Source organism: Typopeltis vanoorti, chromosome 13 (genome assembly GCF_054136105.1).
Source record: "Typopeltis vanoorti isolate ZY-2024b chromosome 13, IOZ_Tvanoo_1.0, whole genome shotgun sequence".
NCBI classification, from domain to species: domain Eukaryota; kingdom Metazoa; phylum Arthropoda; class Arachnida; order Uropygi; family Thelyphonidae; genus Typopeltis; species Typopeltis vanoorti.
Genome location: NC_143561.1, coordinates 31,977,867 through 31,990,438, shown reverse-complemented (window position 1 = coordinate 31,990,438; position 12,572 = coordinate 31,977,867). Strand labels below are relative to the sequence as shown.

General features: G+C 37.0%; 1 protein-coding gene across 1 annotated transcript; it reads right to left on the bottom strand.

The window, feature by feature from the left end:
- Window positions 1-1,816: 1,816 nt before the first annotated feature.
- LOC150100032 (longitudinals lacking protein-like) lies at window positions 1,817-2,278 on the bottom strand. The gene has a single exon (XM_090403198.1). The coding sequence runs from the start codon at window positions 2,276-2,278 to the stop codon at window positions 1,817-1,819; it is 462 nt and encodes a 153-aa protein (XP_090259324.1).
- Between the last annotated feature and the right edge of the window lie 10,294 nt (window positions 2,279-12,572).

The following is a 12,572-nucleotide window of genomic DNA, read 5'->3' as shown; positions in this document are numbered from 1 at the left end:
CTCTACATGCCTGTCACCTTGAGCACATCTACTATTTTTTTAACACTTCGTCTATCATTAGTACCCCCCCATTCTGTCTTCTCTATCCTTTCAGAAGATACTATATCCCTTACTTTCAATCCCTATGACTAAATCATTCTTAGTTAACCAAGTCTCACTAATTCTTATAATTTTTGGCCAAGTAGAACCAAGTAATGACAAAATTCATCACACTTATTCCGAATACTTCAGGCATTAGTACTCCATTCCCCCCCCCGTAATCACATGGTGTGCGAGTTAGCCCACTCTGAATACTGTACTGTTAAAATTCTGAGAACAATGATATCCCATATCACAGTTATTATTGACCTTAGTACTACTTACAGCTAACTCTACTTTCCTGTCATTATTTTTGCCAACCATCCTCGCACCCTCCCCTTCTAATAACTCTCGTTTCCCTGGTCTAAAACCCCCATATGTTCATTAAACAATAACTTCTGTAAAAGCTTACTCCCGTACTCATCCAAATGCAGACCATCTTAGGCATATAATCTTTTCTCCTATAAAACTCCTCCCATACATATCCACATATTCCACCCGTTCTTTCCCTACACATCCTAGCTAACACTTCATTCATCATCAATGCCCTCCTTCTCATTTCTTGAATATCAAAACTGGGTGGCACACTGACAATCCTAACACTCTTACTCTTAAACTTAGCAGTCACTAATATCTCCCTTAAATCACTTGCCACACGATTTACGCTGTTTCCCAAATCATTCGTCCCAACCATTAAAATCATTTCATCTACACTATAACCTCTCTTTACAGCTCTAGTTACACACTCTACCATACCACCTGGCCAACATTCTTTAAAGACATCCTTTGTTTTATTCTACGAATTATTGAATCCCCTATTATTATTTTCTTGACCTTACCCATCACCTTATCCTTTCTCTGTCTATCCATCTCTACTAATTTCATCCTTTCCATTTTCTTATCCAGCACCCCAACCTCACTCTGTGCCATCTGCAGTGAGCTCCAGAGCGTTCTAAATCTCCCTAAAATCACATTACCGCACTTCCGTACTTCACTCATCACATAATCATTTATATTTGCATGCACATTATGTTTTCACATATCATTTCGTCAATTAGTTTACATTTCCCACATATACATAAATCCTCCTTAATTTCATACCACATGTTTTTTTCTGAAAGTTTGAGGCATATATTAAACAAACATAGCATTTAATGTTGTTTCCAAACAACATATCCTTGAGTACTGGTGGACGAGAAAAAAGAGCTGCACTAACAGTTACTCTATTTGTCAAATTTTGTTTACATTCGCTACAGTCTTTTGCATTGCTAGACATTGACTCTGTAATTCCTTGTGCACAATCAGTCTTACCAACATCTAAAATAGCATCCTTAGACCTGGAGGTCATCTTCTTTTTACAATCAAGGTTTTTCCTTTTGCTAGACGTTGTCTCTGTAATTCCTTGTGCACAATCACTCTTACCTACATCTAAAATAGCATCCCTAGACCAGGAGGTCCTCTTCTTTTTACCATCAAGGATTTTCTTTTTGTTTACCTTCTTTCTCTTCCTAATAGAACCATACTTGTTCTCTTGCAAGTTTCCCTCGCAAAGTCTAATTTCTCGCCGCAGATCTGTCAAAGTAATCGATACTAGAATTCGTGGCTGGGCCTGTGATGATAACTTTTCACCTGCATCCGCATAACAAGATCCACTGGCTTTATCTGTTGACAAAGCATGAACAGCTTCTTCTGAGTCCGAAGATATTATCTGTTATTCCCCAACACCAAATACAGACTCCTACAACAAGGCAGCAGGCGACAAAGTAGTATCTTCTTCAACATATGATGATTCCTTTTCATCCATTAGCAATGAAATTTGATCCTCCTTACGGTCTTGGCAATTAATGCCTATGAGTTGTGTAAGGCTGTTCACCTTAACCATTTGGGCAATTTTCAAAAGTTCAGGCAAACGTTCATGAGATATACTAACTTCGCCACTATACATAAAATCCACAACCAATTTGAAATCCGCATATTCTATATCTTTCATAATTACAATGGAATGCTTACGTGGATTTTCCAGAAACAAAGTTTGAAAATGGGGACTACATACTGCAAACACTATTTTGTGAGCTTTTAAACTTAATCCTTCACATGCTAAAGTTACATCAACAAGCGATTCATTAGAGAGCAAGCGCTTATAAACATTGTCCATATTAGCTTGATGATCATTCCACTTTAAAAGCAACATTGACTCCATTCTCATACCTTCACAAACAATGTTCAATGAGAGATAAAGGCAATACCTAACAACAACTATCCACTACTTACACATCCACAAACCAATACAACCAATATACAATTCATAAATATCCACATACAATTATGTTCATGTACATACAAAAATGTCTAACATAAATTACATCAGAAACTTTAAGAAGCATCCAATTAGATATCTAACACAATATCAACATATATTTATAAAATATCACTGAAGTACCTTTAATATAATAACCGCTGTAGCGCAATTGGAAAGACATGGGAACATTGCGCTGTTCGATTGGAAAAGACCTGAGTTCGATTCTCGTCGTGACGAGGGGGGAATTCTTATATGGGCTCTTTCAGTTGAAGGCGAGTTAGTCTATCTCATACGGTGGTAGCAGGGTTTTTTCCCCCTCGGAAACTCTGGTTTTTCATCCTGCGTGCAGACAAATCGGCCTTCAGAAGACACTCAATTTACAGACAAAAATGCTGTTGTTGGTGGTGATAATGGGCGATAAATGGCTTTGATAATAGTAGTGTCGTAGTTGGAGAATTAAGTAGTGAGATGTTTTTAGCAAAGTAGAGAAATCTGCCCTCCCAAGATGAGTCTTTGGTTTCCATGCAGGTATCACGTAATAATAATAATCGGACAAGCATATCCGATAAATATTTCTTCAGTAATTTTCACATATCAATAATAAATCATTTATACAAACAAAATGTAAATTAGTTCAACATATACATTATCGATAATATTTTTAAGAAAGGAGAGACGTTCACTGGATAGATGCTGACTTCTTGCAGTTGGGTGTTTCAAATAATATTTTGGGAAAATCTGCTTCTTTCTGTAAACAAGCCACAGAAGAACGACGATAAGTTTGTTCTGTGTATGTATGTGTTGGCACAGCTGCAGGTTTCCCCATGTGTACATACAGACAATAAACAAAACTTCAGAGAGCGCATTAGTCAGTAGTGGAGAAGGGAGAGTATTGTTCCACATTTCATATACACAGAGTATTAAAAATTTTTTTTTTTTTAAATCAGCGAACGCCCTTTTATTCCCGTATAGGGAGTAGGCGAGGCCGTTTAGATCTATCTAACTTTTGGAGACTGAGTGGGCAGTTCAATCTCCACTGGTACCCAATCATAGATAGCTGGCCCAAGGCTATCACTAATTAAGCGGCACGCAGTGAAGAGAGAGACGGCTCAAGAAGTGCTGCCATCTCGTGGTCCCTAACCATAATACAATATGTTTAATGTCTGGAGTTTATGGGACGAAAAACCCGAGTTTCCGGGAGGAAAAATCCGCTTGCCCGTGCCAGAGATCGACAAACTCGGGAACCGGTCGAAAAAAAGGCTTAGAAAAATTTCCTCTAGTCGACGACTAGATTCGAAACAGTCTTCCTTCGTGCGGTCAATTGCCGTGGTGTGTAAACGCCACATCCACTGAGTATATTTTTATTAACACTAAAGCATCTATGTACAATCAAAATAAATATATATACAACTATTTACAATATATACATTTGTACATAGAATACTTATTCTAATTGACATTTTGATTTACATTTCTTGAGGCTACTTCTACTGAGGTTGTTTGTATCAACAACAGCAGCTGTGTACATTTAAAAATAAATATATATACAGCTATTATCAATTTGTACATAGGCTGCTAATTCTATTAGGCATTTTCATTTACTCGTTACAATATACTTATGACACCTGTTTTACAACCACTGTTTAAATAAGATACAACATCACATGCTCAATTTCTATTTTCCTTATTGTCCTATTGAATTGCTTGAGCTGTTATTTTTGTTGGTATATGTTACATAGTGATTTCAGTCTATTTATAAGTTCCATTATCAGATCAGTCTATTCTCGTTTATATATATATATACATATACAGTACATACACATACATACATATATATATATATACACACATATATATACACATACACATATATACATATACATATATATATATATACATACACATATACACCCACATACATATATACATATACATACATATATATGTTAGCATTGACATTTTCCATATGTACAATTCGTTTTACATATATCTTCATTTTATATCTTTGTTCACATATTTTGGATGATTATTTTATTAACTTAATTTAAATGCACATCTTATTCTTAAAATGCATACATTGCTTATGTTTTTATTTATATTTATATATGCATATATTTTGGTAGTATCTCTATATCTCATGCAGATTTTATTTTTTTGTAGGCCCTCTTATTTTTACAAAAAGAATTCCATCTTGCTTTAACATTACATTGTTTGCTTAACTTAAGAGGTAAATCTGTAGTTTCTTATATACAAAGTTTTCTGAATTGCAGAAGTAGTTACAGGTCTATAAATGGATAATATATATATATATATATTATTTTAATTATTTTATATACATATATACTTTTTTTTTTAATTTTTTAATTTTAATTTTATTTATTTTTTATTAGATTTGATATCCTGTTGTCATTATTCCTCTCGTTGTGGCGAATGAGCCTACGTTAACAGCACCTTTGTCTGGGATTATGCTTTTTGTTCAGATAGTGGGTTATCATTATTGTCTACCACTAACTATGGGGGTTCCATTATCGGTATAAGTTTTATTTTTCCTTCTTCTTCTCCTTCTTCAATTAGGCCGAGTTTCCTCCATTGCTGTGTTGTTATGCTTTTGGTTTGTGTAGTGTTTATGATAATTTCCTTTAAATAATTGTTAATTTTTGCTAGTATGTCTGGTCTGGTGTCTCTTCCGTGTATTTTTTCACATCTGTGGGACCATATTGCATACATTGTTATTATTATGATTATTAGTTCTGTTTTTTTTTTTCATTTTTTGGTCTTCCAACCAAAATAATGTGTTTTCAGAGAATGGTTGTGTCTTATGTAGGAATTTCTGTATGGTGTTCCATACTGTGGACGTTTTGCTACAGAACATCATAATATGATATATTGTTTCTCGGTCGGGACAGAAATGACACCTCGCTGGGCCTTGTAGTGGGATTTTTTTTGCTACACACCACATTTTTGTGGGGAGACAGGCATGGTGTACTTTATAGAAGAATGTTTTGTATTTTGGTGATATTGGAAGTCGGAAAACTTTGCTAAGCACTGGACTTAGCCTAATTTCTCCTTTTCTTATTTCCCTGTGTTGGGGAGGTGGGAATGTCACTTGACTTAATGTTTTATATAGTTTTCTTGGTTTAATTTTCAGTAAGGTTTCGGTATCTGAGTGTTTCATTATATATGTGTACCCTTCGGCTATTTCTTTGAACATTCTCGGGCTTGGTTTTTTTATATCTGGAAGTGAGCTTATAAACCTATGCGGCAAACACTTTTGTAAGAATGTTGCCGCATAGGCATGATAGGTTTTGTGTGCTCGGGCTGCTGTTATTGCCCTGCCGATGAGAGTTTTCAGATGGATGTTTAGCAATGCTAAACCTCCAGCTTTAACTTCATGGAAGAGTGTTGATCTGCGCATGGGTTCATACTGAGAGCCCCAAATGTATGTAGCGCAGAGCCTGTGTATTTTTGCGGCCCACCTTCCGTGATACGGGGTGTTGTGTATCTTGTACCACAGGAGATATGTTAGGTAGATGTTGCAAACCCGGGCTCTTCCTCTGACGGACAACTGTCTAGGGCGCATTGCATTAATTTTCTTCTTTATGCCGTCATGGAGTTCTTTCCACTGTTCTTCGTGTGATTCTGAGCTTCCGATGTTGATGCCCAGAACTGGTATGTAATTATTCACCTGTATTCCTGAAGGAATCCTTGGTTGGTTTTCCCACTTGCCAATTATTTTGCAGTGGGATTTTGCCAGATTCACATTCAATGCTGAGGCTTTGCTGAAGTCTTTTATTATTTTGAGTGTTGTGTCCAAGGATTTTTGTGTTCCTAGTGTTAAAGTGACGTCATCAGCATATGCCAAAATTTTGGCGTCACTTTCTCCGTGTATATGTGTTCCTTTGATATTGTTGTTTGTGTTAATGGCTATAATGAGTGGTTCTAGGGCTAGAACAAATAGAGCCATGGATAGTGGGTCTCCTTGCCGGATGGAACATTTTATTGGGAAAGAGGCTGAGAGATTTTTATTGATGATCAGCCTACTTTCCGCGTTTCTGTACAAAAGTTTAATCGTTTCTTTCCAGTTTACTCCAACCTCTATTCGGTCTAGTGTTTCAAACAGGTATTGGTGGCTAACTGTGTCAAATGCCTTTTGAATATCTAGACCCATTACAATACATGGATTTTCTGTGAGGCTGTAATAATCGCAAATGCATTGGAGGTGCATTATTGTGTCAAGAATATTTCTTCCTTTCACTGCACATGATTGTGCTGGTGAGATAAGTTTATGGAGGTGCTTTTGTATTCGGTTTGTAAGTATTTTAGATATTATTTTGTAATCAGTATTCAGTAGGGTTATGCCTCTCCAGTTTTTTTATATCTTGTAACTTCTGTTGATCCCCGACCTTTGGTAGTAGTACAATGTGTCCTGTGTTGAATTTTGCTGGCGTTGTCTGTGTTGTAATCATCGTGTGGATCATTTTAATAAAAATAAGTTCAAATTTTGGGAAGTATTCTTTATAGAATTCGCCTGTTAGTCCGTCTTCACCTGGTGATTTGTTATCCGGGAGCTGTTTCACTATAAGACAGCATTCTCCTACGGTGATTGGTGCGTCGATTTCCTCAGCCTCCTGCTGGGTGATTTTGGGGAGGAGTGAAAGGAATCTTTCTCTTTCTTCCTGACTGCTGGGTTTTTCTTGAAATAGTGAAGAAAAGTATTTTTGAACACCACGAATTATTTCCGAGTCTTTATTTAGGGTTTCGCCTTCGTATGTTATGGTTTTTATTCTCTGTTTTGCGTTCCGTTGTTTCTCAAACAGCCATGCTGTTGAGGTCTTCCCTTCATCATTTTCAATTATTTTGAGACCAGCACGTATCCACGCTCTTTCTATTTCCTGAAACTGTTTCGCTGTTATGCGGTTTTTAATTTCTTCTATTTCTGTTTTGATGTTTTCATTATTTCTGTCATGGTGGTGATACAATTTTGATAATTTCTTCGTGTCAGCGTTCTGTTTGTTCCTTTGTTGCTGCTTTTTTATTCTACTAATTTTGATTGCTGTTTGTTTTGTCATATGTTTAAATTTCTCCCAGGCTGTTACAGCATTTTCTATGGATTCTATTTCCTCAACTATTTTCTCTATGTTATTGTTGAATTCATCGTCATCTTTAAGGTGTTTATTAAATTTCCATAGGGGGAAATTTCTGTTTGTAAACTTATCAGCTGTTTCTGTTTGTTGATATGTAGTTCAGCCATCACCATATGGTGATCGCTGAACATGACAGGTGTGTGTTGTACAGTTTTGACCTTTATATTTCTGAATGTTTGGATGTATATGCGGTCTATTCTAGAGGCGTTTCCGGGTGCAAAATATGTGAATTCTTTCTTTTGGGGATGCAAGATTCTGAAGGCATCTGATAGGCCACAGTGGGTGAAAACTCTTGTGAAATTTTTCTGCGGAATTAAGTTTGGGTGTTCTTGATCCTTTTGTGGTTGTTCTGTAAAGTTCATATCTCCTGCTATTATTGGGTTATTTTTTTGTTGAATATAGTGTCGCACTTCCTCCCAGAAGGTGGTCTTATGATTATGTGTGGCTGGTCCATATATGTTAATTATGTTGTGTATTTTTTTTCTGCCAAAGGAGCTCGACCTCCAGAACTCTATGCCTGATTACGACATTATGGGAAAATATTTGGAGGTTACCCGATTTTTTATTATTGTAGTAACTCCACCTATTCCATTGGTCTGAGCCTCTTCGGCAACGATATGGTACATTGTTTGTAACTTGTATTTGAAGCTGTTTGATGGGTCAGTGTTGTTGTGTAGTCTAGTGTCTTGTATCATAAGTATATCGGTTCTGTGTTGAAAGATTAAATTAACTGTTAGTTGAATCGATGTATTATTATTTAGCCCGTTTACATTTATTGTGATGATTTTTAGATTGTGAGTCATAGTTAGAAAGTTGAAAGTTTTCTAGAGCCTTTTCTTTCCGGACACTTAGCTATTTTTTTTTTCTTTGGGTTTTGACTTCCGGCTTTTGGTGATGTTAGGCGTAAAATTCATTTTTGCTCTCTTTACTGGGGTCTGTTTAGTATTCCATTCTGATTTCTCTACTTCGTTTTCTAAATCCGTTTTACTTTTTTCTGTAATTTGTGTTACCCAGATGGTTTGAATTATTTCACTGTTTGGAAGTTCTTCATCTTCAACCGGGCAATTATTATTTAATTCTTCATTTGTGTTATTCGGAGTGATTTTTTTTTCTCTGTAGTTTCAGGTTTTGTTACTTTTTCTGAATTTGCAACTGACCTTTGGCTGTTAGTCTCCTCGCCCGCCCGGATAATCCCTTCCTTTGCCTTTAGCGGAGAGTTATTCTCATTACATTCCGCGTGGCCGTGGGTGTTAAGCCCTGGGGTACTGCTCTCATTGACCCGATTATCTGCCTCAAATGCAATACTTGAGGTTATTTCCTGGAAGTCTTCTGCTTTTTCAAGCTCATCGCATGTGTTCGGTTGACTGCCCGAAGGGCGCGCGGCCAACATGGAGGCATATGTCTGCCCTGGACATTGTTTAATATCGTGTCCGATTCTCTTGCATCGCTCACATTTAGATGCTGTACATTCTCTTCTTAGATGACCTACCTGCCTGCATCTGAAGCATACAGGAGGTCTTCCTGGAATGATTACTAAGCCTGGCATTTTAGAAACTTTTATAATGTACGGGATATTTTCTATTATGGCATCGTCATTCAATGTAATAGTCAATCTTTTTTTGTTGGATAATACATGCGCGCATTCTTTATCTTTTATATTGGATACATTTTCAATACATTCTATTTTACCAAATGATTCAAAGTGCATGCCAACTAATCTATTAGATATTTGGGGGGGGGGGGGGGGAAACCAATGAATTAAAATATCTAATTTTCTAGATCTCACAATGGGGATAATTTCACATGTATGGTTATTAACATTAAGCGATTTTAATTTAGCAAATTTTTCTTTCAAAGAAGCATGTTTAAATGAAATTATGAAAACATAACTGAACTTTAAGGAGCCAAGATGCCATACATCGGAACCTCTTACCTTGCATTTCAAACTTTCGATGATATCCAGTTCTGTATATGGGGCGCCAGAAGGATCACACTTTAGGATGCAGGCCATGCTCCAATCTAGTTCATCTGTGAGATTCAACGATGAGAGAACATCTGAATTGAAATCCTTCGTTGTACTGGCAGCAGGTGACTGAAAGACGGTCGCTGATGCCCATTCCATTGTGTTATGTAGATTTGTTACTGTAGAGACTGGGGATGTATCCTTCAGAGATCCAGTAGCCTTGGTACTTGAAGAGGTATTGCCAGATGAAACATTTCCTTCCAGTAGTTGTTGAAAGCTAGTAGCCTTAATAGGTGAGCTTGTATTAGCAAGTGAAGATTTTTCCGCGATCGACGACATGCTGTATGAAAGCAGACGGTACGTTAAAGGCAGCGTGCCAGCACTGGTAAGGCTTAGCAGCACTAATCCTCTTACGCTCGAACACTAAGAAGCACACAAAAACACGTCTGCTCTGGTCAGAGTCCACTGAGCTACACGCCGCCACATCCACTGAGCTACACAGGCTCCTGAATACAATTAAGGATAACAATTTCCTAAAGTTTTGGACTAGTGAGAGAGTCATTATAATTAAGATAAGGTCTATATAAAGAATTCGATTAAGATTAGGTTATATAAAGAAAATGCTAAAGTATAGCTTTAACACTTTCTTCATATAACCCTTCATGTTTATATGGATCGATGTAGTAACTTGACTTTTTGCTATTGGATGAGCATTTTCGATTCCATGTTGTGAAAGGCCAGATTTGTGAGGTTTAATAAGGTGGATGTGGTTTTGATATTAAGAGATTCGTGTATTTATTGATTTTCCTGTTTGTCCATATTAAGACAAGTTACACGAACATGGTACTTGGTATATGCCAGGTAGCATCATTAGTTAGAGTTTGTCTTTTGGAGAAGGTAGCAAATTATGAATTTCGTTGATGGGTTTGTAGGTAGCAATGAGTTCATATTTTCTCAATTTCTGCCACATGATCAAAGATGCCTCAATATATTCAAGAAAATCCTGTAGAAGAGTGGTTAATTATTTTTTGATTAATATCGGATTATCATATATTATATATATAAAAAAAGGGTCTGTGCAGCTCAGTGGAAGGGGTGCTTGGGCGCTCGAAGTTAGACCTATGTTCTAGTCTAGTCGCCGACTGGAGGAAGTTTTTTTCTAAGCCTATCTTCGACCGGTTCCCAAGTTAGTCGATCTCTGGTATGGGCAAGCGGGTTTTTCCTCCCGGAAACTCAGGTTTTTAGTCCCGTAAACGCAAGAAAATCGACGGTAGTGCCCACATTATTTCAAACATTAAACATATTGTGTTATGGTTAGGTCCAAGAGATGGCAGCACTTGTTTGCCAGCCTCTTTATCGGCGGCTGCTATAAGCAGTGATAGACATGGACCAGCTATCTCTGATTGGCTACCGGTCAGCCACTGACGAAGAGACCGTCAAACAAGTGCTGTCATCTCTTGGTACCTGACCATAGCAGAATATATTTCTATCTGAAATAATCTGGGTTCTACGATCGATTTTCTTGAGTTTGCGGGATGAAAAATCCGAGTTTCTGGGAGAAAAAACCCTCTTGTCCATGCCAGAGATCGACTAACTCGGGAACCGGTAAGTTTATGTTTATTTTAGTTGTAAGTACAGTTGTTAAAAACTGATTATTAATTAAGTAATACAAAGTACAAAGTTAAACATAAATAAAAGAATCGTCGAAAAATAAAATTCTCTCACATGAAAAGTGCCACCAGTGGTGGATCCCCCCCTCCCCATAGCTATGCCACTGCCTTTTTTTCCCTTAATAGTTTGTAATTTAATACTTGTTTTGGTAATCTTTCTGGTTTCTTTCTTTCAATATGTTCAATACATTTATGTTTATATTTTTTATTTTTCTATTATTGATCCCTAGTTTAGTTTTCTGATAATTTCTTCATTTCCTTTGTATAAATGCTATTTCCTTCCTGCCATGTGATCTTTCTTCCTTGCAGTTTATATCTTGACAGTTTAAGTCACCCACAAAAATAACTCTCTACTAGTTGTACTAATTTACCAATGAAGGTAAATTAGTACACATGATGTCTTCCACATCATCTGTGGAACTCCTTGGCCTACAGCAACAACCAACTGTATATTTTGTCTTACTAACCTTAATCTCACCCCCCTAGATTGCTTTAAATGAAAAGCCGCCCTCTCACCTATCTCCTATTCTTTTTGATTGCAATTCATCTGCTATCATCAGCAGTACTCCTCCCACATGCTATCTTCTTTATCTTCCCTGAAAATACTAAAACCTTCATATTCAATCCCTATACCTACACCATTTGCTATTAGCCAAGTCTCACTAATGCCTATAACTTTTGGCAAGGTTGCACTAACCAATGCCAAAAACTACTTCATATTATTTCTGATACCTCTGGCATTAGTATATAGAAACTGCAGCATCCCTTTAGGCCCCAATTCACATTTACTCTCTGAATTGACTACCCTATTTAATATTGTTGCTTGAGAAACTAGATTCCACACTTGGTCATTCTCATGCTCATTCATCTCATTAGTGCCTTCACACAAACTCACTTGCTTTCATCCTAATTGCTTAAGTTTTCCTGAATTTTCACGTCAGCTTGATCAGAGAACAAAACTGCCCTCTCCAAACTACTAACACCAAAACCATTTAGATTCAATCCATTAGCATTATACAAATCCTTCTTTCCATCAAACACAGATCTACAAAACCTATATTATTCCTTCTGCACAATCTACGTATATTCATTGGCTACCAACGCCCTCCTCCTCAGTTCGCCTCTATCATAGCATGGTAGGAGACTTACAATCTTCACTTTCTTGCTCTTCAGTTTTGCCTTGTGTAACAACTCCTGTATGTCCTCCTTCATTGAATACTGCTCGCCTCTCAAATCATTTGTACCAACCAAAACAATCATATCCTTCGATTTTCCTTTTTGCATTCGGAGGACATGGCTAATATCGTGAATTTTTGCACCCAGGAAACACGATTTTTTCACACGTTGGTTAAGTACTCCCCTGATATTGAGTCTCCATACATAATTTTCTCCTTTTCTTGTTGGTTCAGTCGGTCTTT